The sequence below is a fragment of the Meriones unguiculatus genome, chromosome 3, assembly GCF_030254825.1.
Source record: "Meriones unguiculatus strain TT.TT164.6M chromosome 3, Bangor_MerUng_6.1, whole genome shotgun sequence".
Lineage (NCBI taxonomy): Eukaryota > Metazoa > Chordata > Mammalia > Rodentia > Muridae > Meriones > Meriones unguiculatus.
Window position 1 is genome coordinate 174,735,220 of NC_083351.1, and position 26,602 is coordinate 174,761,821.

Consider the following 26,602-nt stretch of genomic DNA (forward strand, 5'->3'; position numbering starts at 1 on the left):
GTTAGGTGTGTGTGTGTGTGTGTGTGTGTGTGTGTGTGTGTGTGTACAAAGGTCCATGAATTTGAACGAGAACAGAGAAGAGTATAAGGAAGAGTTTGAAGGGAGTAAAGGAAAAGGGAAAATGATGTAATTATATTATAATCTCAAAAATAAAACAATTAAAAATTATAAAGAAAAAAAACTTTGCTCTGACTTCCCTATAACTGGAGTTATAGACCGTTGTATGTGGGAACTGAACCGAGGTCCTCCAAGAGCAGTGCTCTTACCCTGGAGCCATCTGTCCAGCCTCTGAGTTTAAATTCTTATCAATCCTAAAACCACTAGGATGGACTTAGACTCACTTAACATATATGTTAAATAATATAGACTTTAAGAATCTACTCTTGGAAATTTTACAACTTTAGGAACTCTTTGGCTGCCTAATTCCTAAATTTCCCACTAAGAACAATATGTTGTATTTTTGTCATATAAAGAATATGAAAGTCTTATTACCATCCCATTTGCTATTTAATTATATGCAAATGATATGCACAGCTGTTATGTAAGGGCTCTCAGAAATCATTTATTTCGAGAATGCTTCTGAATAGATGTGTTTATTGACTTTTAAAGCAACGTGACTCTTTATAAGGCATTGAACGGGCTGTATTTTACAGATTCCGTGGTCTCCATTTGAAAGCTTCTCTTGACCTAATATATTTCAATGTAATTTTATGTCTTCAGACAAGTTACTTATGGTAAGAAATGCCTCTTTAACGTAGGCAGGGTGTCTCGCTCTGTGAGGGGTTAGCTCTATGATGGTCAGTGGTTATAGTCTGCAATTCGTAAAAAGACTGACCTGAAATGAACCAATGAGCTGGAAATCATTAATGACCCACATCAAATTGGTTTCTCAAGAAATTTACAAATTTGTCTCTGAGATACCCAGAAAAGAAAAGAAAACAAAACAAAACCCTCAGTATCAAAGCCTCACATAATTCTGCATGATGTGACCTGGTGACATTACAGCAGCCTTAAGAATTCTTCACGAGGGGTTTTTGACATTCAGGTTAAACAATGATGCCCAAGCAGCTTCTCCCAAGATACAATTTTAATAACGCTGAGCTGTGTTCAGAGCTCGGCTGGGGAGTCTTTCAGTGTGCCGTAACAGGCATTGGAAACAGTCTAATCTTCAGGTGGCAAACACTCATTTAATCCGAAGTAATTCAACTCTAATGAATTTCTGGAAGAGCAAAGAGCATACAGACTCATTTAAATTAACTCCCAAATGTTAAAAAAAGAAAAAGTAGTTGATTCAAGGGGAATGAAAGAAATCCTAGTTTTGGAGTTTTTGTTTTGTTTATGCTTTTGGGTTTGATTTTTTTTTTTTTTTTGAGAAATCCAAAGTTGCTTTGTTTGATCAAGCCCAACACATCTTCAAAACAGAATTAACATCAGCACTAATATGTAAATGTATAGATGCCGCTTAATAAAATGTGTAGGGACAAAATGACAATACAGACAGAAAGATTTTTAAAGTCAGTGTGTCATATTTCAAGACTAGAAAAAAACATTCTAGCAAAACTATAAGTCTACAGTTTAGGATTCTTATTCACTTGTGGGTTTTTTGTGTGCTGTGTCTGTAGTATAGGTGTGTGTGAGTGTGCTTAAGTGTGCACGCATGTGCGCTCCTGTGTGCACATTCGGGTAAGGACTGAAGGCGGGTGTTGGTATCTTTCCTTGATTGCTCTCTACCACTTACTTTGTGAACTCCTGAACTGTTCTTTTTAAACTTAAGGAAAATATGTATGCGTTTATAATGTTACACTGTACATGTGTCTATCTGCATATGAAATACACTGAGATATATGATGTTACCCACATCCGTATGAAGTATTACGGAGCTGGTCAGAGTAGTAGCAGGTGTTAAACATTTACAGCCAGTGGCTGATCACATGACATCAGTAATCACGCTTACCTAATTAGACACTCGCCCATAATTATAGAATCAGACTGCTCTTGAACTGTGGACGTCTCAGCTTTTCCCATCAGGATGATGGAGACAGCACATGGAAGGGAGCAAATGCAGCGGGTGCCTCGCTGGCTTCGGATGGGTTTCTAAATGCGGCAGCCATGTCCCCCTGGGACCTCTGGACTCCTGTTAATTAGCTGCAGCTTGAGAGAGGACTGCTTTTACTTCTCGGTGGTTTAAATGACTTCTCCAGATGTTCGTTTAATCACTGTTAACCAGTGAGGTTTTCAATATTACTTGTTAATGATGTGGAGGACATAAGAGCAGGTCTGGAGAAGTTGCTCTTCATATACATGAAGTGAGTAAGATAGGGTGTTTGAGGAGAGCTTGTAGGAGTGAAAATGGGGTGTGCAGGTGTGCTCTCTGGACCTGTGGTAGATGAAACAAGCCATGCCTGGGTGAGCTGTTTAAGGCTCTCCGTGCTAAATGAATATTTCTTATGGTATGAAAATATAAGGCTCCAGTGTGAACACGGCATGAGTCATTTCTTATCTGTCCACAAGTATGTCTTCGTTTTTTAAATCTCTACAGACAGAATGACAGGCCAGAGTCTCTGAGTGTGAAAGGACTGAAGTAAGGCAGAGCCTGCAACCCAAGCCTGACCTTTCATTTCTCTTATGTCCCATCCATGGAAGGTCTTGCTGGGAGACAAGGTCATTCTACCATGAAGCAAGCTTGCGAATGCTTGACATTTGATCTCATGGAAACTCTCTGCAGGCCATGAGTGGAGACCTGCAGCAGTCTTGCATTGGAAACAAAAGGCATAAACTGACAAGGACACAGAGCCCAGTGGCCACTGGGAAGGATACGATCAGTGCCAGGAAACAGCACCGCACCTTTTACCATTTCTCCCATGATGCACCCTACGGACCACATGTCAACTGGAAACAAAAATGAAATGAAGATGAACGAGAACACAGAAACAGATCAAGACATGAATAGAACTTCAAGGCCACCTGCACACTAGAGGCATCGTCTGAGCTTTCCTGGTTTAGGGAGAGGCCATTCCTTGACCAGGGGAGCTTTGAGGTGGGAACAGGGCACATTCAGACAGCCCAGCCCTTCCTGCCTCATAGCTGAACCGACAAAGCCACCAGAGCCTACAGATGTAGGACTAAATTACTTTGCAATAATAATTCAATGCTTTTTCTCACATCTGACTTAAAAGATCTAATTTGCATTCATCTTCTGGAATCTGAGTGATTTGTATTGAAAATTATCCTAGGCTGTGTTAATATGGGAGCCATGTAAATCAATTTCATTTTTATTCTTTTGTGTACCATATCTGAAAAAGGAAAGGAAGAAAAGCTAGCAGCTAGCACCCCAAAAGAAATTTTCTTTTACAAAAGACATTTCTGCTTGTTTATAAATATGAATATGTTTCCAGGAGCAGAAATGCCTGTTTGGGAATGCATGTTTTGGAATATGCAGCCTCCATCATTGAATCCCATCAAAGGAGCGCATTTCTGAACTGGAAGTCTTGTCCTCTTTTATAAATACTGGGCCCCTGTAAAACTAAAAGCGCTGGGTATTCAAACAGGACTGTTCAACACGAAATAAACAAGATTAAAGAGCAAACACTTCTGAGACTGAAAATCAAAGGGTACGTGGAATGTGGGGGTAAATTACAACGATTTCCTTGCTATTGCCAGTTATCATCCAGAATTAAAACCAGGAAGGCAGAGCTCGGGCACAGGAAGGGAAGGACAGGGAAGGGCCAGGCAAGAGAGGGACACACCCTCCCTTGCAGGGCTGCTCCTGCTGGGTCTCAGACAAAGTTGGAGACAGGCTGAGCAAACCCTGGAAGGATACAGGATGTCGGGGGAGTGGAGCAAACGGAAGGGTTGGGGGGAGAGCAGCGGGGCTGCGGGTTTGCTCCATGCTTCAAATTACACGTAGTAATTTGACAGCGCCCTGAAAGAGTTCCTCAGGAGGCTCTTTCCATTGTCGAAATCTGGCTGGGGTGAAACCCAAGGTGTCCACCGCTTAGCCCCTAAACCGTTAAAACCTGGATGGTGAGGCGTGCACCCAGGGAGGACATGTCTGTTTCCATCTCGGGAAAGCAAGGGCCATGCAAAAGTGTGAGGGAAAGACAGAGCAAGTGGGTGTGTGTCTGTCACATGTTTGCAGCATCCGCTAAGCGCTGCCGCAGAGAGGCTGCTCTGCTTAGAATCTCTGAGTAAAGGGAAAAGGGAGGCAGTTCCGAAAGGTGCTTTATTCGTAAATTGCGGGCATTCTTATCATCCTGTCCAAAGTGACCGGCCTGTGTGCGGTGTGCGCATGTGTAATGAGTTGTGTACGTGCCTGTGTGTGTGTGTGGATCTGTGTGTGTGTGTGTGTGTGTGTGGATCCTGTCTGCGTGTAGTGTGTGGACACTGTGTGTGCTGTGGGGAGAGGTCACTGCATGTCTCTGTGCACTGTGTCGTAGTGTGTTTGCATGTTTGTATTGTGCAAGTGTGTGCGTACTCTGTGTGTGTTTGCAGGTACTGTGTGTGGAGTGTGTGTGGACCGTAGGCACCGATCTGAATATATACGATGTGAGTGTCTGTGTAACGTGTTTGCTTGTAGTACATGTCAGTGTATGTGCAGTGTCTGCGTAGTGTGCGTGTGTGTGTGTGTAGGTGTGTGAGTGGGTGTGTGCTACAGGAGGGTTAAAGAAAGGCGGGTAATTGGAGCACAAGCCGTGAGTTTTCTCCTTGTGTGTAAATGTTTGGAAAAGGCTTTATGCCAAGGAGCTATCCGGAACACTGATGTGTGTTTCTCTTCCCTTGTGGTGGCCTCCATCATACCTCTGGCTGAGACCCTCCTTGCTGCTTCAGGACTAACTCCATCCTTTGCTGTTCTGTGGCCTCAACCATCTTCATCTCTAAACGTTATTGTCATCCTCCAAAATGTCAGTTCTAAACAGCTTTACTGTGGAGTATTTTAAAGATCTCAATACTGTATTTCTGACAAAGTTCTTTCCACATTGCCTGGTGATAGTTACGTTTTCAATAAACTAGTTTATGTCATCGTGTAACAGAGACATACATTGTATTATACAGAGAAACTGAGTATATGCATAAAAAGTTCAGTTTCTCCTTATATAATTTATATTCAGATACATATTGAGTGTACACTTTTGCAGGCCTTCTGTTTGTCTTTTAAAATGAGCGAACCCACCCGCCCACTAGGCAGCGCATTCGCTGCGGAAGCCTCCTAGAGAGGCTTCCTCCACATCACATCCCCAGTGGCTCCGTGGAACGTCTCCTGGTCTCTAAGGTCTGACTGCCTCTGCATTCAAACGGGAAAGCTGGAAATACGTGAGCGCAATGTCATGGTGAGATCCCTCTCTCCTAAAATTGACCAGTTTTCTCTTGTAGAATAAAATCTATGTTTTTTTAAAAATGGTTCCTCACAGATATCATCAGAGTGGGAGCCATGTCCCTATGGTGCTTTTCTTTCTGCAGGCGCTAGAAGTTGTTGGTCTAATGACTAATATTACCAACTGGTGTGAATACTCTCTCTCTCTCTCTCTCTCTCTCTCTCTCTCTCTTCCTTTCTCTCTCTCTCTCTCTCTCTCTCTGTGTGTGTGTATATAAAATTTTGCAAGATATCCACCTTCCAAAGTAAAAGATGAAAATTTTTCTACATCTATCTTCCTGGTCAGAACTCAAATTAGTCTTAAAAGTTCATAAAACTATTGTATAAAATCTAAAAGACAGAAACGTGTATACCAGGTTTGAGCTCTAAGGTCCGTTCGGCCACTGGTGCACCTGTCTGAGTGAGTTTAGCTGAAGCTTTTCAATTCTGGTTTTTCAGTTCTAGTTACATTACTACACTTTTCCTTCATCACCAGCATCCCTGCAGGCTCTGAGCCAATGTAGTTACAATTATAATACTCAGATACTATGTCACGTTGTTTAAAATAAAAATTTTACTGTTGTTGTTATTATTGTTATTATTATTTATACACTATTCTGCCTGCACTCCAAAAGAAGGCACCAGCGCTCATTATAGACAGTTATGAGCCTCCATGTGGTTGCTGGGAATTGAACTGAAGACTTGGAGAAGCAGCCAGCAGAAGCACTCTTAACTGAGCCATCTCTCCAGTCCCCTTTGAAAGAAATTTTAAGCAAATTCAGATGCTGCTAAAATACGGACATCAAGCTGATCCTAAATTATCTCTTCTTTTTAAGCTTTATCCTCAGTCTAGATCTGTGAGGACTCCCTAATCACTACTTCCGCACTCTCCCCAAGAGCGTGGGTCATAATCCATGATTAACAAGCTCTGGGGCCCTGTGAGTGCTACACTTTGGATCTTCTAGGTCACCTCAAATGCAAGGTGCCAAAGACTCAGGACCAGCCATGATGCTGATGGGAGTGTTGGTACCATGCAAAAGAGCTTGCTGGGAGAAAATGCACTCACTGAAGGCAAATCCTTAAATGTATAGAGATACATTGTCTCTTGTCTGTCTCTTCTCTCCTCCCTCCTTCAGCGCTGGTGGACTGAAACATTAGAAACTGCGTTCCCCCCGTATTCCCTTCCTCCTTGTGAGCTAAGGCCTCATGTGTCCTGCCACCACACTAAGGAAGCAACTGGCACAGCGCCCACCTAGAAAGCCGAACACGTCGACTGGAGAATTTGAAACTGTCACGCCACAAGTTCTGAAAACGCACTGCTTTATCCTGTGGCACGCTGAGCTGAGCTGTCACTTAATTTAGAATTCAGACAACGTTCTTCGTAAAGTTTCTTCAGTGAGAACCACCAAGGATGACAGAAAGAGCTAATATCTTAAAATCACATTTCTCTGGAAATCTTACATTTTTTAAAAGCGGATCATGAAACTAATTCTTTAAAAAGCACAAAAAAACTGAAACTATAAAAAATTACTAATGTCTTCCAATAAACTTCCAAGAACGTGTGTTTTTCCTACTAAGACCCACATACAGCAGTCCCTAAGACACACTGTCAAACAATGTGTGAGACTCAGAAACTTTATCCTGGGTCCATCTGTCTAACTCCTTCCATTCATACCCCAGAATCTCCAGTTCTGTAATGAATCCTGTTGTTCCCCTCCCTCCCTCTCTCCCCTTCCTTGTTCTCTCTTTCTCTTTCCCTCCCTCTCTCTTCTCCCTATCTCCTTTCTCCTCTCTCTCTCTATCTCTCTCTCTTTTTCTCTCCCCTTTCCTTTCTCTCTCTCACAAGGAATATAAAAGAATAGCAAGAAAACTAGTGGTGAAAATAAATCTTATTAAACAGTTTCAAATGAAGAATTTAATTTCATTCTTAAAATATGTTCACCATTACTATTTCATCACCATTTCATATTTACAGATATGAAAGAATAACTAGAAATGTATACTCGAACTGTATCTAAAGCCAATAGTTCACACTGTTGGAGATAAGTATGTGTTATCTTAAGGACAATGATGGAAGAGTGTGGTAGCTGGATCATATAACAGTATGTAAATTATAACCTTACGGGGGGAAATAAGCCTTGTTCTTTCAAAGAGTCAAGGAGTGTGACTATCTGTGGAGGACACAGATACAAAAGTCATGACCTCCAGTCACTACTCATTTTACTTTGACTGTTCCAGGCCTCATGTGCAAACTTTAAATGATGCGTTCTGCTAATATGAGGACGTTTTCTTTGCTTTTCTCACCGTGTGGGAAGTCATCATTTCTCTGCTCCTTAATGCCAACCCTCCCTAGCTCGGCCATGACCCAGCTATGTTTCCATGGACTAACCACCTACTAACCATGCAGTAGGGTTCAGCAGAAGCCTAGTCTAGGAAACTCTGGTCAAGAACTACAGAAAAAGGACAGCTGTGGGTCTTTGTTTAAAGAAGATCCTTCCGTTTGAAAAAGAAAAGAAAAAATAAAGTAGGAAAAATGTATCTATAAGAAGTAGGGTCACACCAGGACTGACAAGTATGAACTCACAGAGACTAGAGCAGCATGCATAGGGCCTGCACAGGTCCAAGACAGTGCTGAGAGCAGAAGTGGACATGGGCTCCCATCCTTAACCCAAAAGCCATCTCCAACTGATAACCACTCACAAAGGAAAATTTCATTTTTTCCAGCAGAATCTCACTGGGCATCCAAAGCACACTTAAGGGCAGGCCTGTGTGCAGCAGGAGACGCCAACACAAAATGATCTTGGTGGTATTTCTGGAGATTTTTGTCTCATGTCACTTTGTTTTGGCACTTTTTATCTTATTGGCCTTTTTCTAGTGTATTGTGGTTTTTGACTTTGTATTTTTTATGAGTTGTGTGTGTGTGTCTGTCTGTCTGTCCGTCTATGTGTATGTGTTTTCTATGCTTTTTTTTTCCTTTTTTAAAATTTTCATCTCGTTGTTTTGGCTTTGTTGTTGTGTTTTGGTTTTCGTTTGCTTGCTTACTTGCCTTTTGGGGTGTTTTCCCTGTTTGTCTTTTAAAGACAGAGAGAAAGAAGGCATAGGAAGGAGTTGGGTGGGTGGGGAGGCAGGAAGGATCTGGGAGGGGATGAGAGAGAGGAAACTGTGATCAGAATATATGCTATAAAAAATCTTTTCAATTAAACAAAAGAAGAAGAAAAGGCTTACAGAAGGCCTGGCGCTGTGCATGTCCCTGGTAATCAAGAGGACAGTGCTGCCTTGTTGGCTTTGGTATGAGTAGGAGGAGGGAGGGAGGGAAAGCACAGGTTTTGGGAAAACTTCTAAGAGACTTGAATCTGCTCCACTATTGCAGGAAAAAACAAAATCCAGAGGGAAGACCAAGGGCCCTATTTGCTATACTCTGTAATCAACGTGTATATGATGGAATTTGTTTTCATCAAACAACTATCGTGAAAATATGTGAGTTGATGAACACTGTAGATGAATGAGTTTGAGTGTTAAAATAATTGACAACTTAATGGATGAGAAACAACTATGTCCATTTATGTACACATTCTGTGAGCGTGTTCATGAGTGCACGGGTGAGCAGGTACGCATGCCTGTGTATGAGCGTGTGTGTGGACCAAAGAGCAACCTCAGATGCCATTGCTCAGGCTACACCTATATGCTCTCTTTTGAGACAGGGTCTCTCACTAGCCTGGAGTCTGCTAACTAAGCTATGCTGAATGGTCAGTGAAGCTAGGAATCCGCCTGAATCTACCTCCCCAGTCCTGACAGTCCAGGAAGGTACTGCAATGTCTGGACTTGTTAGGTGTGTTCTCAGAACAAACTTACACGTCTGTGCTTGCAAGGCAAATGCTTTCCCAAGGGAGCCATCTCCCTGGCATTGTATGTCTTTTTGTTTAAAATTATTTTAACTTCGCTAACATTATAATTCAGTAAACTACCCTGTGATGCCATTGGGATAATATCAAACACCCAGAAAAGTCCACAGTGTTTCTCAAAGTGTAAAGACGGATTTAAGAGAACATTTTAGTCATTGGTGAAAATTCCACACGATTGTTCAAATTTGCAAAGGAGTTTCAATGTTTTTGCTTTACACCCAGAACTGAAAGTTCTCTGAAGTGAGGGATCATGTTGAATATAGACCATGACGTCATTTTTCCAGTCAGATCTTGGACTAGTCAGGGTCTTAGTTAACGTACACAATACTTTGATATTGCTTCCAGCAAATCCTAGAATTATTTCACTTACACTGACATATTGCCATGATTCTGCCCTAGGGAAGCCATCATGGCCTTGTGCCTGCTCTTTGTGGTTTAATGACTCACTTCCCTGCTTGATCTTTCTCTAACAACTCTAGGAAGCCCTAGTCACAGAGTGGCAATAGTTTATTTAGAGATAACTGAAACAGCTACATAGAAAATCCACAGAGTATATTAATCCTTTGCTTATGCGGGATGGTTGATTTTCTATGTCACCCCAGCTTGGAAGTCATTATAATATTAATTATAGGTAAAATTAACTAGGAACTGGAATCCAAAAGGAAACATTTTCAGATAGTATTTGTTTCTAACCCATTTCATTTTACATTATTTACCAAGAAAATATGTAGCATTCCCTGTTACTGTAGGCTTGTGTCACAAAAGGCAGTCAACTTGGCCATTAAAGACCTGTGTTCTGTATAATGACCACTCTTGATAAAGGCATGCAACATACAAACTTCCTTACAATGTGCACTCTCTGCATTGGAAATTAAACTCGACGATCATCTGTATCAAAGATACAGATTGTATATATTGAGTTTCATACAATTTCATTTCAGGTCCAAACATTTCTCTAAAACAAATAAATATAAATGGAAGCTCCCTCCAAAAAAAAAATAATTTTTGGAAAAACAGAATATCATCAATGATGTGATTATCTCTGATTTGCTGAAGGGTCCATTTAGATTTTAAAAGTTTATTCTAATGTTGTTGGCTGTTGAGTCTCAACTGTCAAAACAGAAGAGCAACTCTGAGAAGGAAGTGGCGAGCTCAATTCCAGCTCATAGGACAGCCTGGCTCTGTGGAACCAAGTGACCTGTGACAGCCACGCCCCACACTGATGAGGAGCCCTGGCCTTTTGTCTCCACAAGCACTCGAGCTGCCGTAGGCAGATGGCAGCTCTGCTCTGACCAATGATAATGTGCCTCCCTCCCTGTTTTTAATGTATTTTACCCCAACGGCCAAAGCACAAAGAAGAATTCCTGTGTATAAGATCAGTGCTGACGTGGGAACACTGCTCACAGCCATACTGTAATCCCCAACCTACAAGCAGCTGTGACTTGATGTCAAGCAACATTCTCCCGCAGTCACACCTGAGGTGTGCCTGTGGACAAAGGCATGGGAGGCAGAGGATTGTGCAGAATGGACGGAAGGGCGACAGGGTTGCCTCGGCCTCCAGACCAGCACTGGTCAGCAAAAAACAAGAACCTCCCCTCATCAGACTGTGCATGTGGCTTAAAATGTGCTGACATCAACAGTTAGGGAGGGACAAGATCAACTTTAGCAATGTGTTTTACCTCAGTACAGTCAAAATGTTGTCTCTTAACTCATAACCAATATGTGCTCATTACTGGCTCATTTTATATGCTTTGCTTATCTTTAGACAGGGTGACGAGTTACATTCATTCAGCACTTGTAATTCAATTTATGATTTCAAGTGCTGAGAAGCAACATATGGCTCAAGGGTCTTTATTATTAAGGGCCAGAAGAGAAGAGCTCTTCATGCTGACGCTGGGGCTCAGCAAATACTACACTAATGGACAGCGGAATGTGTCAATGCCTATATGCCATTAACTTCTCATTGAGTCGTGCTAAAACAAAACTTACAATCTTCCTTACATAATAAAAAAATTACTGAGTAGAACTTTTTCAAATAAAATGATTAACAGAGTCATTTGCCACATTTCTTGTGGACAAAAATCCCAAAACTGATATGTAATAATTATTCTGCACTGCCACTGAGGTTCTCAATTGGCGTTGACCATCGTTTCCCCTAGCATTCATGAGTAAGACATTCTACACTTGTCAAACTATATTCTCCTGTGACTGTGTGTTTATTCTCTACATATCATAAACACAAATGTGTGCTTTTACTAGAGCGTGAACCCCTGGCCACTGAAGAAATTAATCTGCTTTAGTACGTGTGTGTGATCAAGTGTGTGGGTACAGGAGGATGTCAGAGGTCATTGCCAGGTGTCCCCTCAAACATGCTCCAACTTGGGTTTTGAGTCACTAAGCCTGCAGGCCCCTGATTGGCTAGACTGGCTGAGTAAGTTCTTCCCACCCTGGAGGAGCAGGTGTGAGCTTCCGCACTTGGCTTTTATGTGGGTGCTGGGGGCTTGAACTCAGGTCCTCCTTCTTCTCCGAGCACTTTACATACGCCCGAAGCCATTTCCCTGGCTCCACAATTATCTATTTATATACCATATCTCACCAGCTCAAACTCAAGTAAATAAAGTCCTCTTAAGCTCACCTGCCCTCTGTTAATTCGAACAATAATCCTGGTTTCTAAGGGTGGAAGTTCACTCTTTACTAAGGCTGGGCTACAGTGCCCTATCTAATCCTGCCTCCCTATGGATCCGTAGACTGAAGCTTAGACAGGGAGAGCAAAGGGGGATGATTGAATGTTGTGGTTCATAAAGAGCTTCTGAAACAAAACTGGAAATTATTTACACACTGTGACTTCTTTTGATAATTATGTTCTTGTTGTTTCTTTATTATTATTTTTTTTTATTTAGAATCTAGTGGTTTCCATTAGAGACCACTAGAAAGCTGCCATTCCTATTTTGGCTCATAGGGAAAAATTATTTAAGAAGAAAAGGTCTATTGGGTAATTAGTTATAAGTCATCATGGTAGGCTGTCTGCAGGGCTGGCATAGAAATCTTCACTTGGTTGAGACAAGCACTCCACTTACCCAACTGTCTGCTTCTGTCTTTACTCTGCTGGTGAAATCATTAGAGGGCTTAAGGGGAGAGGAAACAAAACGGGCAGAGCCCCAGCCAAAGGTACAAGGATACAGTCCCTTCCGGGAAAGAGGATTTTGTGGCGGACCATCTCTCCCATGATGCATCCCACAGACCATATATCCACTAGAACAGGAGAGAGGGAGTGAAGACAGAGGAGGAAAGCAAGGTTAACTAAGGCAACCTGCTGTGACAGCTGGAAAACATCGTTCATGTCCCTCCTACAGCGGCGAATGGGAGTTAAGATCCGCACTGCACTACCCAAGGTTTCTAAGGAGAGAGCCAAGTCATGTGTACGTGAGTGGTCGGGGTCAGGGACAGGAGAACCAACAGTATGAACCAACATTATGTCCAGGCAGGTGCCAGCTAAAGGCTGCGGAGTTTTGATAGCATGTGCTGGACTGTGTTCACTTCCCGTTTTATTCCACTATGTGGAGCGGGGCCACAGGAGAATACCTGTTTGTCCCAAATAAGCATTCGTTCAACCAAATACAAGAGACTGGGAAATGGTTGGTGAGCTTTGCAAGTGAGAAATATTAATTCCTGTGTTAGACGGTTGATTTTTTTTTTTCACTCAGAAATTATCCTTTAAGATAAACATCAGCTTTAATTTCTATCTGGAATATTTTGAGAAAGTGATAATTTAGAATGCACACAAAGGAGCCATTTAGAAGTGAAACTGCATGAAAGGTGTTAAAATTTAAGTACATGCGCTTTTTTCCCAATTGTCTGTTTGTTAACCCAACACATCTCTGCCCAACCTTAACTTTCTGGGTTTCACGTTGATTAGTGAGGAGGGGATTTTGAAACAAAAACATCCAGCGGAGTTGCTCAGAGGGGGGAGGGCAGGGGGAGGTACACAGGAGGGGCATGCCTGAGGCGAAGTCAAGCTGGGTTTGTTTGTTTGTTGTTTGTTTCTGCATGATAACCACCCTCTGCTGAGAGGGAAGACAGCACGAGGGTACTAACGCATTTCCGTTAACGGAGAGAGGCTAAGAATGAGGACTTTCTTGTCACTTTTCGTACCCCGTTCAAATAAGGAAAGGGTCTGTGTGATAAAGACCTAAAATCCCAGACCAGGAAGACCAGGGTTGCCAGGTTCTATACATCCTCAACTCTCTTACCTTTTGTGACAGAGAAATCATAGGAAGGAGATCTGCTAAATGCAATCAGGTAATTAGAAAATCCCAAACCTCAAGCATTTATCACTTCATTGGGCGGGATAGCTTCCCCTTGAAATAGACAATAAATCACTGTTAACTACTGTCCTCAATTCCCCGACTTTTCTTGAACTGATCATCCTTGGCTTTTACCTGGGAGGAGGACTCCCATGACATCCAAGTGAGCCTGGCTTTAAAGGGGCTGATTTTCCCCTTGATACACACAAAGACATCAATAATTCTGTTCTTCTCTAGACTGGAAGTACACAAATAACTGCTTTTAACTTCGGTGGCCAGAGAATTTTTATAAATGCACTCCGCAGTAACTATATTCAACAACACAATAGTAGCTGTCTTCATAAAATGTATGGAAATAGATTGCTAGGAATCTAATATATAAAATTAAAAAATCGGGAGTTCAGGGTACATATACAAATCTAACTTAAAGAGAATATAAATTCTAAGTATATTAAATACGGTTTTCAACATGGCTCTCTATAATAAGTATTCCAGGAAAAAAAATGATAGATTGTTAGGCGTTCTAAGAAGCACTTTATAAACCCCCTATTTTAATTGATCAAAAGTCAATTTGAATTTCAAATATTTTTCTATATCTTTCTTTCACACGTTCTTGTACATTAGATTTTCTTGTAAAAAAAATGTATAATTCAATGTTGTGGTTTTTTTTTTTTTCGTTCTGTGGCCTCTAGAATTTGTTAAGATTTACTAGATAGTTGCCGCACTAAATATTACTTACAGAGCGTTTGATATACAGACAAGAAGCTTATACTGTGGATAGTTAGAATAGCGCTAACTCTGCTGTTCATTTGGTGTGTGAAGAATGTTGTCCCAAGATTCTATAATCCCTTCGTCAGTCTTTCCTGAGGGCCACAGGCATCAACCTGAGATGTGACAGAGAAGCCCAGGGAACTAAAGCATCTCTCTCACAGGTTGCACACGTGTCGGGACTATACCCCGATTCAGTTAGCAGCGGTTCTTGTCCCTGCTGAGGCCCGTGTGCCATGAGCTGCCGCACGCCTGAAGACTCACTCTATCTGCAGCTGTTTCCACCTATCACACGTTAGAGTTCCTGTAGCCCGGCCTGCCTCTCAGAAACACCCTTCACACTCCTCGCACAGGCTCGCTCTGAGCGCTATTTAAGAACGCTGGCAGCTGTTTTTTTCGGAAGAATTGGCCTATAACAAAACGAGCATAACTCCCAGTTATCTAGAGCTCGGACCCGCTCCTTCACCGTTCCGGAACGGCCCCTACCGTTCTCCTTGTAGCCCATTCCCAGGATGACCTCGGGGGCTCTGTAATATCGCGTCACCACATACGGGGTCATCATGAAGCTTGTGCCCGCTGTCCTGGCCAGTCCGAAGTCGAGGATTTTCAGCGTGCAATCAGACTTGACTACAATGTTGCTGGGCTTTAAATCCTGGCAATAGGAACGAAGGTGGTGGGTGGTGAAAGTGAGTATCTACAGGAACCGCAATTTCTTTCTAATACTACATAATGGCTTGCTGCAGGGCCCTGAAGTGTTATTGTGTCGAGTTTACAATTAGTTTTAGATTTCTAAAATGCCCTTATAAGGGTTTTTGGGATGTTTTGTTTGTTTCCTTCCTTCCTTCCTTCCTTCCTTCCTTCCTTCCTTCTTTCTTTCTTTCTTTCTTTCTTTCTTTCTTTCTGGTTTTTCAAGGGTTTCTCTGGCTGTCCTCCAACACGAAGTTCTGCCTGCCTTTGCCTCCCAAGTGCTGGGATTAAAGGCATGTGCCACCACCATCCACCCTTATAAAACATTTTAAGTTCAGAAGAGAACTGTGTAGTTATTTTTACAATTTAGGCTCCTATTGGGAAGAAGCCTTGGGGGAAATGACGTCATTTGTTGTCATCTCTTGGATTTCCCTCTAGGACAGCATAAACCTTTTAGGGTACATATCATTTCTAGGCCTGACAGGGTTGCAAATCAGTGGAGTCACATTTAGGTCGCCGGAAAGGAAGTATGGAAATAAGCTGTCTTATTTCCGCTACTCATCCGACTTCCCACCGTCAAAGGGCTAGGAAACTCGAGGAATTTCAGAAGTTGATGCTCAGTAAGCCAATACTCAAACTCAAATTCTACCAGGGCACAGGCTGAAGTCCCCTTCACACATGGCTTAATCCAGTGCCAACGCTGCCCGCTACGAAATTACCAAGTCCTTGCTGTGCAAGCATCCCTGCCTGAGAAAACAATCCAACGCTGGTTCCTCTGTCCATACTGTCCCCCACCCCCACCCCCGGCAGTCAGCACCCTGCAATGCTAAAGTGAGAGCTCTCACCCTGTGGATAATCCCGGCAGAATGGAGATGCTTGATGCCACACAGCATCTGGTACAGCAGGTAGGACATCCGCTCGTGGTCCAGCTCCATCTGAATCACCTGACACAAGTTGGCGTCCATCAGCTCCATCACTAAGTAACTGGAAGGTAAATCCACTACATTAGTTGTAGCACCTCCGTCCTCAACCCGTGCGTCACCGACAACCCTTCTTCAGGGGTCGCCTAAGGCCACCAAAACACACAGATATTTATCTTCCGATTTATAACAGTAGCAAAATTACAGTTATGAAGTAGCAACAAAAATCATTTTGTGTGGAGGGGATTTGCCACAGCATGAGGAACTGTAATTCAAGGGTCACAGCCTTAGGGAGGTTTAGGACCACTGATCTAGAACGACCTTCAGTCACCCTTGGAACCCTGCACTTAGTCAGAGTTTGTTAACTCCCCAACGCTGTAATTGCTTGAGCCGAGACTGTGGAAAACTTCCCTGACTATCATGAGTGACAGCTGCAGTTGCTCTACAGAGGGAAGACAGCATTCCTTAGCCCGGGGTTTAGGTCCATCGGTTTCCTAGCCTCTACTGATCTACTTCTCCCTGTATTTCCTTAACTGTATCCCAAGCATTATGATGACAACTGAGGGAAGACTGAGGACAGCCACGCTTGAAAGGGTGCCTCAGCTATGGGAAGAAGAAACTGTGCTCTACAAATACTGCCTCTCTGTCTATGTTTGCCGCTGCCTTCCTAGACAGATAATTTCGCACAAAATTTAAGGTTTCGAAAAGACAGGTAAAAATATTTTACAAATAAGTTTACCCATCCTAGAAGTCTCACAGAATTGATGAGCAATAAGTCTTTTTTGCTTCCCTGGTCTACCAAGAGGGTGGAAGAACAAAGCGCATGGGCTAGAAAGAGGCAGGTGTGTCCCTCGGGAGGACACAGCACAGCATGGAAGAACTTTCACCATATACTGCTCTGGGTTCTGTCCCTTAGGTCCCTTTGATCTTTGCAAAGAATTTCATCCCTTTTGTTCTTGTTCCTATTTCTTGTTTTTGTCATTTCTCCTGGAGTTCTCTGACTGAGCGCTGGGCTCAACCTTCCTTCATTACTTTTGTTGTTTTGTTACTTACACATCTTGGAACTCCTCCAGTGTTTTCTGGGGTGTGAAAACATTTAATAAGCTAATAATCTGGAAGAGAGAGCATGAAAGAGACAAACAAAGAAAAGAAAGAAAACAGAAAGTTAATTACTTTTAAAGTATGAACGAATTTATTCACTTAGTAAATCCATGATGGAAACAGAAAAGATTGGAAATTTTTCTGGGCTGTCTCATAGTGTGGCTTTCTCAAGTGTGGTCAGAAGCACATAAAACCTGTCTGAGGGTTAGTGATGAAATCATATTGTCAGTTCTGGGGCAGAAAAAAGCAAGAAAAGACCCATGAATTGCACTGCTTCTTGGGAGTCCGGATTGCACACAAGCTGCAAGGTGGTTGCTCCACAGGAGGTAAAGTCACTGAAAGACAATGAAATCCTCACCAAACCTGCCCAAGGTATCATCACTTCTCCAGATGCAAAAGTCAAGCTGTGAGTCATGGTTCTGGCGCTGAAACTTTCACTTACTTCTGTATGCTAATCAAATACTGCTTCAAGCAGTGTCCCAGCACTAGGGGCAGGAGGAGTGTACTGCGACGATAATGATGATGAATTTAGCAGAAAGCAGGTTGAGAAGTTAGCTAAACTCAGCTCTAACAATTTAGCTTCTTACTTGAGTGACTGTGTGAATTAGGCAATAAGGTTTGCCTTCTAAAGCAAGTAAACCTAGAAAACCACATTCGTCACAATCTCGTGTAACCTATATGTGTCAATAATCCCATAAATCTGCCCATTTAAATATCATACATTAATGTGTCAGTGGGAAATGAAAATATAAACAAACGGGGAATAGTCTACTTAACATGTAGATGTTCATAGAAAACCACTTGACAAAAAAGCTTAGTTTGAGATATAAGCAACTTCAGATCACAAACGAATTTGATGGCTTATCATAAAGTTCATAAGTAGCACTTGAACATAAAAACGGTTAAAACAATACAATTCTAAACAACTGGAAATGCATCATTTCAGAAAATTTTTCCTTGTTGTTGTTTGTATAAAGTATTAAGAAAAAAGCCACAAAGTGTCCAGTGTTTGTGGTAAAGTTTTGAAGTGCCTATTGTCCCGTGGACTCAGGATCAGCTCAGGTGGAGCAATGTCTGTGTCATTTAAACATCATTTGTTTCCCTCACATCATCCAAACCTCACAAAGTAACCTTTCACTGCAGAGCGATTTTTTAGGAAAGTTGGACTGTGCACAGGGAACACAATCACACACTCGCACATTTGCACGTGGGCGAGCACACACACACACACACACACACACACACACACCACTTAAGGATTGAATAATGTCACTCCCATCACCTGCTGGCATTTAAATTAATCTGCAAAGCAACTTTACAGGTTGCTTTCAAAGCCAGTCTCTCCTGGTCCATTCCTTTTTCTGTGTGCTTACTTCCTGTTTTCCCACTCGTTCATTTTCTAACCTCCCCGGTTCACTCCTTTGTATTTCACTTTAGTTTTTATCTCATAAATTTCAATTCTTCCTAAGAACCCATTTAAATATTTATTTATTTTATTTTCCGTGTGTTTTGCTTGAGTGTGTATCGCTGTGCACTGGGGGAGGGAGGGTGGAAATCTGATGCCCTCAACAGCCTCAGATTCCCTGCAACTAGAGTTCAGATGGTCGTGAGAGGCCAAGTGGGTGCTGGGAATTGAACTCAGCTCCTTTGGAAGCTTTCCATGTTCTTAACCATGGAGACATCTCTCCAGCCCTGCCCTAAAGTCCTGGCTAAAAGCCCATTTGTTGTGTTGCAGTGCTGAAGCCACTAGGCAAGAGCCTGACAGCTCAGTTTCAGAATGAGGTCAACGCTTCCACTTCCCCTTCCGTGCAGCATTTCCCGGCAGGAATCTGATTCAGTTGTTTTATTCCAGAGTCGTGGGGGACACAGACATGAGTCAGCATTTGTCATAACCGGGCAGTTGAAATAATCGTCACTTCCTGGAATTGAGTTTTCATCTTCCAAATGGATTTTCCTGTTCTTAAAAACTTACTGGGTTTACTTCACTGCTTTTCTTTGCTTTTCCGAGGACTGACAGCAAACCCTATTTAAACAGCCTTTCCCTTTATTTTGAGTAGAATTGAAGAGTTACAGATGGTTGTAGGTGAGCTTTCCCTTTGTTAAAAACATTGTTTCTATACGCTTACCTGACTATATGCACACACACACACACACACACACACACACACACACATAAAAAGAGGCTAGCAGAATTGGTGTTGTCTGTAAATGGCCATAGCAAACTGGAACACTGTTTCTCTTCTGTCAAAATGAGGGCAAGTGCTCAGCTGCTTTCTGCTGCTCTGAGAATATGCTGAAGGCAGAGGAACACCATGGCAAGGTTTACTCCCTGCAGTGGGGGTTACAGGGTGTCCTGCCAGCATCAGCTTGGCTTTGGAGACAGCTTGGGAGGGAAAGATCACATCTCAGAGCAGGAAGCTGGACCAGAGGCCAGGCTCACTGTCACAAATTGTTTTCATGAAACCCCGGAGGTCAAATGAGAGCTACATTAATCCCTTCTAAAGGCCTGTCTCCCGATATCCTAAGCAACTCCTCTTATGTCCCATTTCTGATAGGACTGGTCACCTCTCACATCACAGCACTGGAGACCAACCTTCCAACCTATCTTGGGAAAACGCAGTTGGATTGTGTCCAGGGAGTTTCTCTCAAGTTGGCCAAGCAATGGGGAAATCTCTCTACCGGGTCTGGAAAGAGGATTATGTAGAAAGAAATTCACATATGGAGAACTTTCCTCCCAGGTGTTTCACTAGCTGAATCCATCCCTTTTTCTCTGAGAGGGGTTTGTTTCATCATCTTTGCTAACATATGAATCCCCAAGCCTGGTCTTATGGCCAATGTGTCACGCAGCGAGAGACCACACTGCTTTTGCACGGTGACTTTCTTAATCATTTTCCCCATCACCTCTAGACTCCTATCTAGAAGGCTCGTTGGAGTAGAGCAACGGAGCAAAAGACACATTGCCACTTCATCACAAATACCTTTCAGGCAAACATATTTGCTACATACTGCTCTGGTGGATGGTTTGCCATATGACAAGATCTCACTTACAAAATATAGTGATAATTTCATATATTCTATGTGTGTTTATACTTTAGGACTTAAGTGGGAGATAAGATACTTAGTAATTTTAGCTTCGTTTATGAAAATGTGTAATTTTATTACATATTTGTGTGTAGAAAGATGTTCCTGAGTATAATTGTTATGAATCCTCATCATACAGTTAAAGAAATTTCTTTTGTTCCTCCTTACCAAGAAGAGTCAGGGCTCACAGACCGAGGTCCTTGCCTTAGATGAATGAAGCAATGGTCAGCTCCATCCATTTGCACTGAGCAAAGGCTCCAGGTGGTCCTGTTTGACATACTTTCCCTGTGTGTGCACCTGCCCATCATTCCAAAGCAAGATGCTCTCACAGCAGGGACCCTAAACAGCTGGAGCTTTGCCCTGACTCTAACACACACAGGAGACAGTGTGGCGACCACAAATCTTCCTGTGTTTATTATGAACTTAAAGTATAAGGAAATGTTTTGCCTGTAAGATTTCTCTGGGTGCTCTGTTTGTTTGCCGGCTTCAGTTTGATTGAAAAGCATGAGGCTCCTGGGTTAATTTTGAACATCAAACCAAATAAGGTTAATTTCATAACAGGGACATATCAGTCACACTCATCTCCTCGATGCCATATGGCTTTTGGATAATTGTTAAGCAGGAAGCTACCATGAGGACAATGAAACCTAATGCAGCTTATGGGCAAAATCAACAACCTTAAGAGACAGAAACAGCAAAGAGAGCCTTCCTCCTGCCACAGCACGTGCTTCCTTCCTCTTGCCTCACATCCTCCCCCTGCCAGGGGTTTAAGAATAACATGGAAACTCACGTTTTTATGGTTCACACACTTCATGAGGACCAGCTCCCGGTAAGCCCTCTTGGCATGAGTTTGGTTCTGGAAGGGTCTGCTGAGCTTCTTAATGGCCACATTTCTGTCGAGGACCGCATCGTACGCAGCACTGTCAAGATTCGAAAGCAGTCTGGACGTTAGAATGCAGCACGGACAAGGAAGACAGCACTCGGCAGTCCTATCCAGACGCTTAGGTTACACATCAATAAAGTCATGAGGAAAAGTATGAGTGACTGGAAGAAGACAGAGAGGGGAGGAAGGGAAGGCAGCAGGACGGGGAAGAGGAAGGAGAAAATAGGACATTACCAGAATGCAGCTTCAAACTACATAAGTTGGAAAATTGGGAGATGAAAGACAAGTGCTCAGATTTTCCATAGTGCTCATGACGATGGTAAATTATTCCATCTACCTGAGCTTGAATTTCTCACCTGTCAATATACTATTTTAGGTGGTCTCTATCTGTGATGGACAGTAGGTTCTTTGATTATTTGAGATGTACTTTCTGCTCTTTCCCCAGTGACAAGATCCAGTTCTTACAGTCTGATGGTAAATGCCATGAAAGCGTAGGTTGATCAACCATCAGAGTGCATTCATGAACTACAACGGGGCTCACAAGAAGATACGTCACCAGAAGGTACTCCTGTACCATGCTAACCACTCAGTACCAAGAGAGAAGTAAATGCTACCAGCACATGAAGCCTTCAAGCCAGTTAACAATAAACTATCATGCTTTCAAAGAGCAATCTAACATCATGGGACTGTTCCTCACACAACCACAGGAGAACGTGAGAGGGGCCTCCTTGCTCCGTCATCTCATGAAAGATACCCGTAAGATGCTTTTATTGCATACAAGAAACTTTGGGGGTTCCTGAGTTGAGGCTGTTTTCAGGATAAATAAGCAAACCAGGATCCCTAAAACTGATCACTTAAATTTACAGTGCTGTTGGCCATTTAGGGTTCAAGCTATTGAATCAAGACAAGGAAGAGTGGGACCTACTATAGTGATGTGAGGCCGAATGAAAGGTAATGAGAGACTCACAGGGTGACTTGGATGAAGTAACCTGGATGAAGCTTTGTCTGTTCGCCTAGCGCACCCCTCCATTTGATCTTTGCTTTCTCTACAGAATCTCTTTCAAAAGCTTGTCTTTTCTCTGCCTATGTTCCTTCAATGTCAGAGCTCACCAGGCACAGACCAGCTTGTTCTGTTGGTGGGCAGCTCTGAGAGTAGACGTGCCATGATTCTAACAAAGATAGTCATCCCTCTGTGGTCACCAATCACTCCTGTTCGTCCTGGGCTCATATGAAGTCTTCACTTTGTTATGACTGACCACTGAGTCCAAAATCCTTCAAAGGGCCAAGCAGATCCTCAGAAACTCAGCTTTTGCTCCTCACCCCAAAGCCCGTTCTTTCTTCATCTGAATATCACCAGTGTCCTCACACCACTCGCCAGTACGTAGTTTCTAGTCCCACCTCCATCTGGCTTGTTTCCTCTGAATATACTTCAGTCTCTCAGTATTCTCAGAGCATGTGGTCCTGAACTAAATAAAGCAACGCTGTTCTGGAGTGCCAGTGAAATCCAGGGTAGAGCTATCCAGTCTTTCATACATTCACGCGCTCACTCAGGAATCCTATCCCACAGGAAATAAGGCTGTCTGTCCTCGTCTCTTCGATGATCTTATCTATGGACCCACTTTTTACCTACGTTGTGTTAAAAGAGAAAAAAAGCACTCATGGGTTGTTGAGATGGCTCCGCAGGGAAACTGAATCGCTGCAAAGCCTGGTGACTCCAGTTTCAATCCCGGGGCCCACATGGTGGAAAGAGAAAACTAACTCTAGCAAGTTGTCCTCTGACTTCTACATGATTGCTCCTACCACATGCAAAGTTAATAAATGTAATAATTTTAACTGTGCTTTTAAAACCATTATGTTACACATTTTATTATTTGTACTCTACTGCTAGTATGTTACTTGTATCCCACCAATGAGAGTAGAGGCAGAGGAAGGCGTATCATGTCCTGGCAACTTACAAGCAGTGCAAGCAAAATGGTGGGCTTATAAATACAGATTTCAATTTAAAACTGAAGATAATGGCAGCAATAGGAACGGATCGCTCACTTCACTGAGTCTGAAAATCTTAAGTCAAGTGTAAGTCAGTTAATACTTTCAAATCTCCAAAATAAATAGACAGAAAAGAAATATGATATCTTGGAGTCAGAGTAACAAATGCGGGGACTTCCGGTGAAGTCAGGGGGCCTCTGAGGTCAGTCTAGAGATGCAGTCACCGAGGAAGGCACATCGTGATGGCGACAGTCGGGTCCCCTGACCAGCTCTCACTCCGGTCATTCTCCTTAGCTGACCCCGTCCTCTGTAGTCAACGCTGCACTTGAGGAGGCTCGCCTTTTGATGTTGCCTGAGAATATACTGCCCACATTTAGCCAGCTTGGCTGTTAATTCTCTCACTCTTCAACAAATCTGTATCTGTTTTTACAGAGGGTCTCCTCCTGCCCTGGAGCCGCTTTCCAGCAGCCCACAAAGTCAGGAGGGGCAGGGGACAAGAAGTGTGCCTGGACTGGAATCCCACACCCCAGGAACAGCTTAAGGCTAGTTCAACTTTAATTCCAGGGAACAAAGGCTGTACACCCCCTCGGGGGGGGAGGGGGAGCTCCAAGGGTAGGTGTACATGATTGGTTGGAACCAGGCACTTCAAGGATGCTTGATTTGCATTACACAGCATGCTCCAAGAGTAGAATGTCAGTGCTTGATTAACATATAGGCACAGGCGGGGGCAGGGGAGGGCTAGCGGGAGCTGTGTCAGAGGCTGTAGTTCAAGTGTGGTTAGGGGAGTCTGCATCTAGAGACACTTCCTAGATGAAGTCAGGCAGAGAGCACAGGACCTTGCAAGGGGGAGGAAGTTCTGCCTTTAGCGCTGAGCTCATAATGGCTATCCGGTAGGTCCAGGCAAGAACTGCAACCTCATCCAGCAGGGTACCTCCAACCTAGGAGAAAGTAGTTAGGCTTGCCTACGGGAGATTAAGTACTAACCTGATTCTGCAGACAGCGGGCCATTCCCCAGGGTCCAGGGAAAATAACTGAAGAAACACCAACCCCTGGGTTCCTGGACAGGCGACTGGCTGGCTAGTTTCTCCCAGCACCGTAGTGTGCTCTCCCTTCCTCTGGTAGCTCTCCCTTGATGCAACTCCTGCTTAGAATGTCAGCCCTGCTGCTCACTAGTGCTCTCACAAGAGAGCAGTGCACACTCTCTAGGTCGGTTTCTGCACACTCACCTCAGAAGCAGCACCATCCTGACAAGCTTGCTCTAAGAGCGAAGGGATGGAGCTGTAGTGCTCTGGAGAGTGTGTGCACCCAGGAAATGTCACCTAGTGCTGGTCTTAAATCAAGCGTCCTTGTTGGGATTATTGTGCAACACAGTCAGGATAAACTATGAATTTTTATATCATATGTAACAATTAACCACCAGCATACTAGTTAGCACCTTCTAGCCTTCCCGTTAATTATGAATTAAATTAACCACCAGGCCAGCTTGGCCTTGTTTCTGAAGTTGGCCTCATAGCCTAAAAGAGTAGGGAGAAGTCTTGTCAAAATCTCCATACACTGTAGCCATAAAGATCTCCGACTTTCAACGTCATTAGCTTGTTTGAGTTTTTAATGAAACAACGTTCACTTCATGTTTTCTTAAAGGCTCACAGTGTTTTCCTTTTAATCAATGTCAAGTTCAGTTGGTGCCTCTTACAACCTCTTTTCTCCAAGGGATTAACAGTCTTGTCTGTCTCTACTTGTGTGGAACACTGTGGGTTGCCTCATTGGATATTGTTTGACCCTTTTGTATAACTTTCTTGTGTGAAAGAGACTTCAAAGTTAAATATCCAATTGGGATTCATTTGTAGCTAGCACACTGGATTCCAAAGGGTCCTTTAGAGGCCCAGGAAAACCTTGTCAGGCAGAGCTAGGGTAGTAGCCATCTTCTGCCATTGTTTGGTTGGCAAGCTGGGTTGGCAGAGAAGATGTGTGGGTTTTCTCTGAGGCAGTGATTGGTGTCATCCTCCACATTCCAGGTTGTCAGGAGGCAACAGAGGCCTCCAGGGTTCAGCCCCTCATCTCTGATATGGTGGAGAAGTAGTAGCAGCCCCCCAAGTCCCTGCTTCCAGCTCAAGGTGCACCAGCTTCAGAGATGAGTATGTGTTCTGGCAACATGGTGGTTTGGGGGGCCTTCCAGAGTTGGGAGCTCTCTGGAGATTCAGCTCTCCGGTTCCCAGGAAGACTTCCTAGAGGCCCAGACAGAAGCCCACTTCTCTGGGTGTCCAGTGATTGAGCGAGCACATGTGTTAAACCTCCATCTGCAGAAAAAAAATTTTTTCTCCTTTCTTGTACCCTGGAAAACCCCCATTATTTGCACTGTCGCCATCATTACTGGCCGCGGTCTAACAAATACCCCTGCAGACCGGTACTGTTGATGCTGCACAGTCAAACCGGCGTCTGAAGGTTTTCCTTTCCTGTGAAGTCATTTTTAATTCATGGCATGCGATCTTGCCCCCCCCCTTCTCTATGTAGATAAAAACGGAAGCACATCTCTCTGGAGATATCCCAGCTACTTCCTAGAAAGTTTGCTAAAGAACCGTAAACACCACGGTGGCACAGGCTGCTGACCCCTCTCTGCTATTACCAGGTCAGTTCACCAGAGGATACACAAACATCTGTTGCTGGGTCCCTGCCACTTAATCCAGCCACATGAAGCTATAAGGCTGTGCAAATTAATGTAAACACGTGTGTGTGTGTGTGTGTGTGTGTGTGTGTGTGTGTTTGTGCACATACCTGCTGACAAGTTCTAGTCTCAACATTTTCAGTTGTATCTTTTTAGAACAATCTCATGTACCTGCTGCACTGATCTTTCTCCCCAGGGAGAATTGTTTATTTGAATATTTTTTCTTGTCCCCTTCCCTCCAATATTTAAAATGTTCTTAATCATATGAGGTGGCTAGGGTGAATCCTCGTGTGCTGCCTCTCAAACAGTAACAAAAAAGCACCATTGGTTCATCGTAAAGCTCCTGCTACATCACCTGACCAAATCAAAGTCTACGCTAAAGGTTGGGGTTTAGTTTTTAAAAAAATGAACAAACAAACAAATAAACAAAAAACCTTTCTGTCTATTCTGTGTCTTCAAATACCTGAATTTCATGACCCAGGAGGACACTGTCCCACTTTCACCAGTATGAACCCTGTTATTGAATCTGCCAAACTCAGTTCTATGTTTGGAACTCACTCATGAGCTCAGAACCACAGGGCAAAGGAAAATGAAGAGACCTACTTCAAGCTACCAACAACAATATTTCTGGAAGTCAGGATGATGATATTGGAGAAAAAGATATGAGACCCCTCTCAGGAGAAAAGAGACCACATCATGGAGGGATGACAGGCCTTTGTCCACTGGACAGTGAGGGAGATACTTTTTGCTGCCAATATGAGCACATCTGGAATCAACTTGAAGAAGAAGAAGAAGAAGAAGAAGAAGAAGAAGAAGAAGAAGAAGAAGAAGAAGAAGAAGAAGAAGAACCCAAGCAGCTGGGTGTCCCTATGAGAGATTTCCTTGATTGGATCACATGAGGTTGGCCAACCCACCCTAATTCGGGGCCACACTGTCTGGTGGCAGCCAACTCAAAAGG

At 43.2% G+C, this 26,602-nt stretch overlaps 1 protein-coding gene across 6 annotated transcripts in view; it reads right to left on the minus strand.

The window, feature by feature from the left end:
• The window catches only part of Mapk10 (mitogen-activated protein kinase 10), a 270,735-nt gene that overhangs the window by 55,308 nt on the left and 188,825 nt on the right, over window positions 1-26,602 (minus strand). For 5 of the 6 annotated variants that reach the window (XM_060381043.1, XM_060381042.1, XM_060381045.1 and 2 more), the window contains 5 exons: window positions 20,904-21,033; window positions 16,985-17,043; window positions 15,857-15,995; window positions 14,811-14,976; window positions 12,433-12,504 (listed from right to left, as the gene is read on the minus strand). In XM_060381043.1, the coding sequence (XP_060237026.1) occupies window positions 12,433-12,504; window positions 14,811-14,976; window positions 15,857-15,995; window positions 16,985-17,043; window positions 20,904-21,033 (566 nt within the window). Of the gene's footprint in view, window positions 1-2,817; window positions 2,890-12,432; window positions 12,505-14,810; window positions 14,977-15,856; window positions 15,996-16,984; window positions 17,044-20,903; window positions 21,034-26,602 lie in introns of all 6 variants that reach the window. The other variant, XM_060381047.1, reaches the window with a different exon arrangement.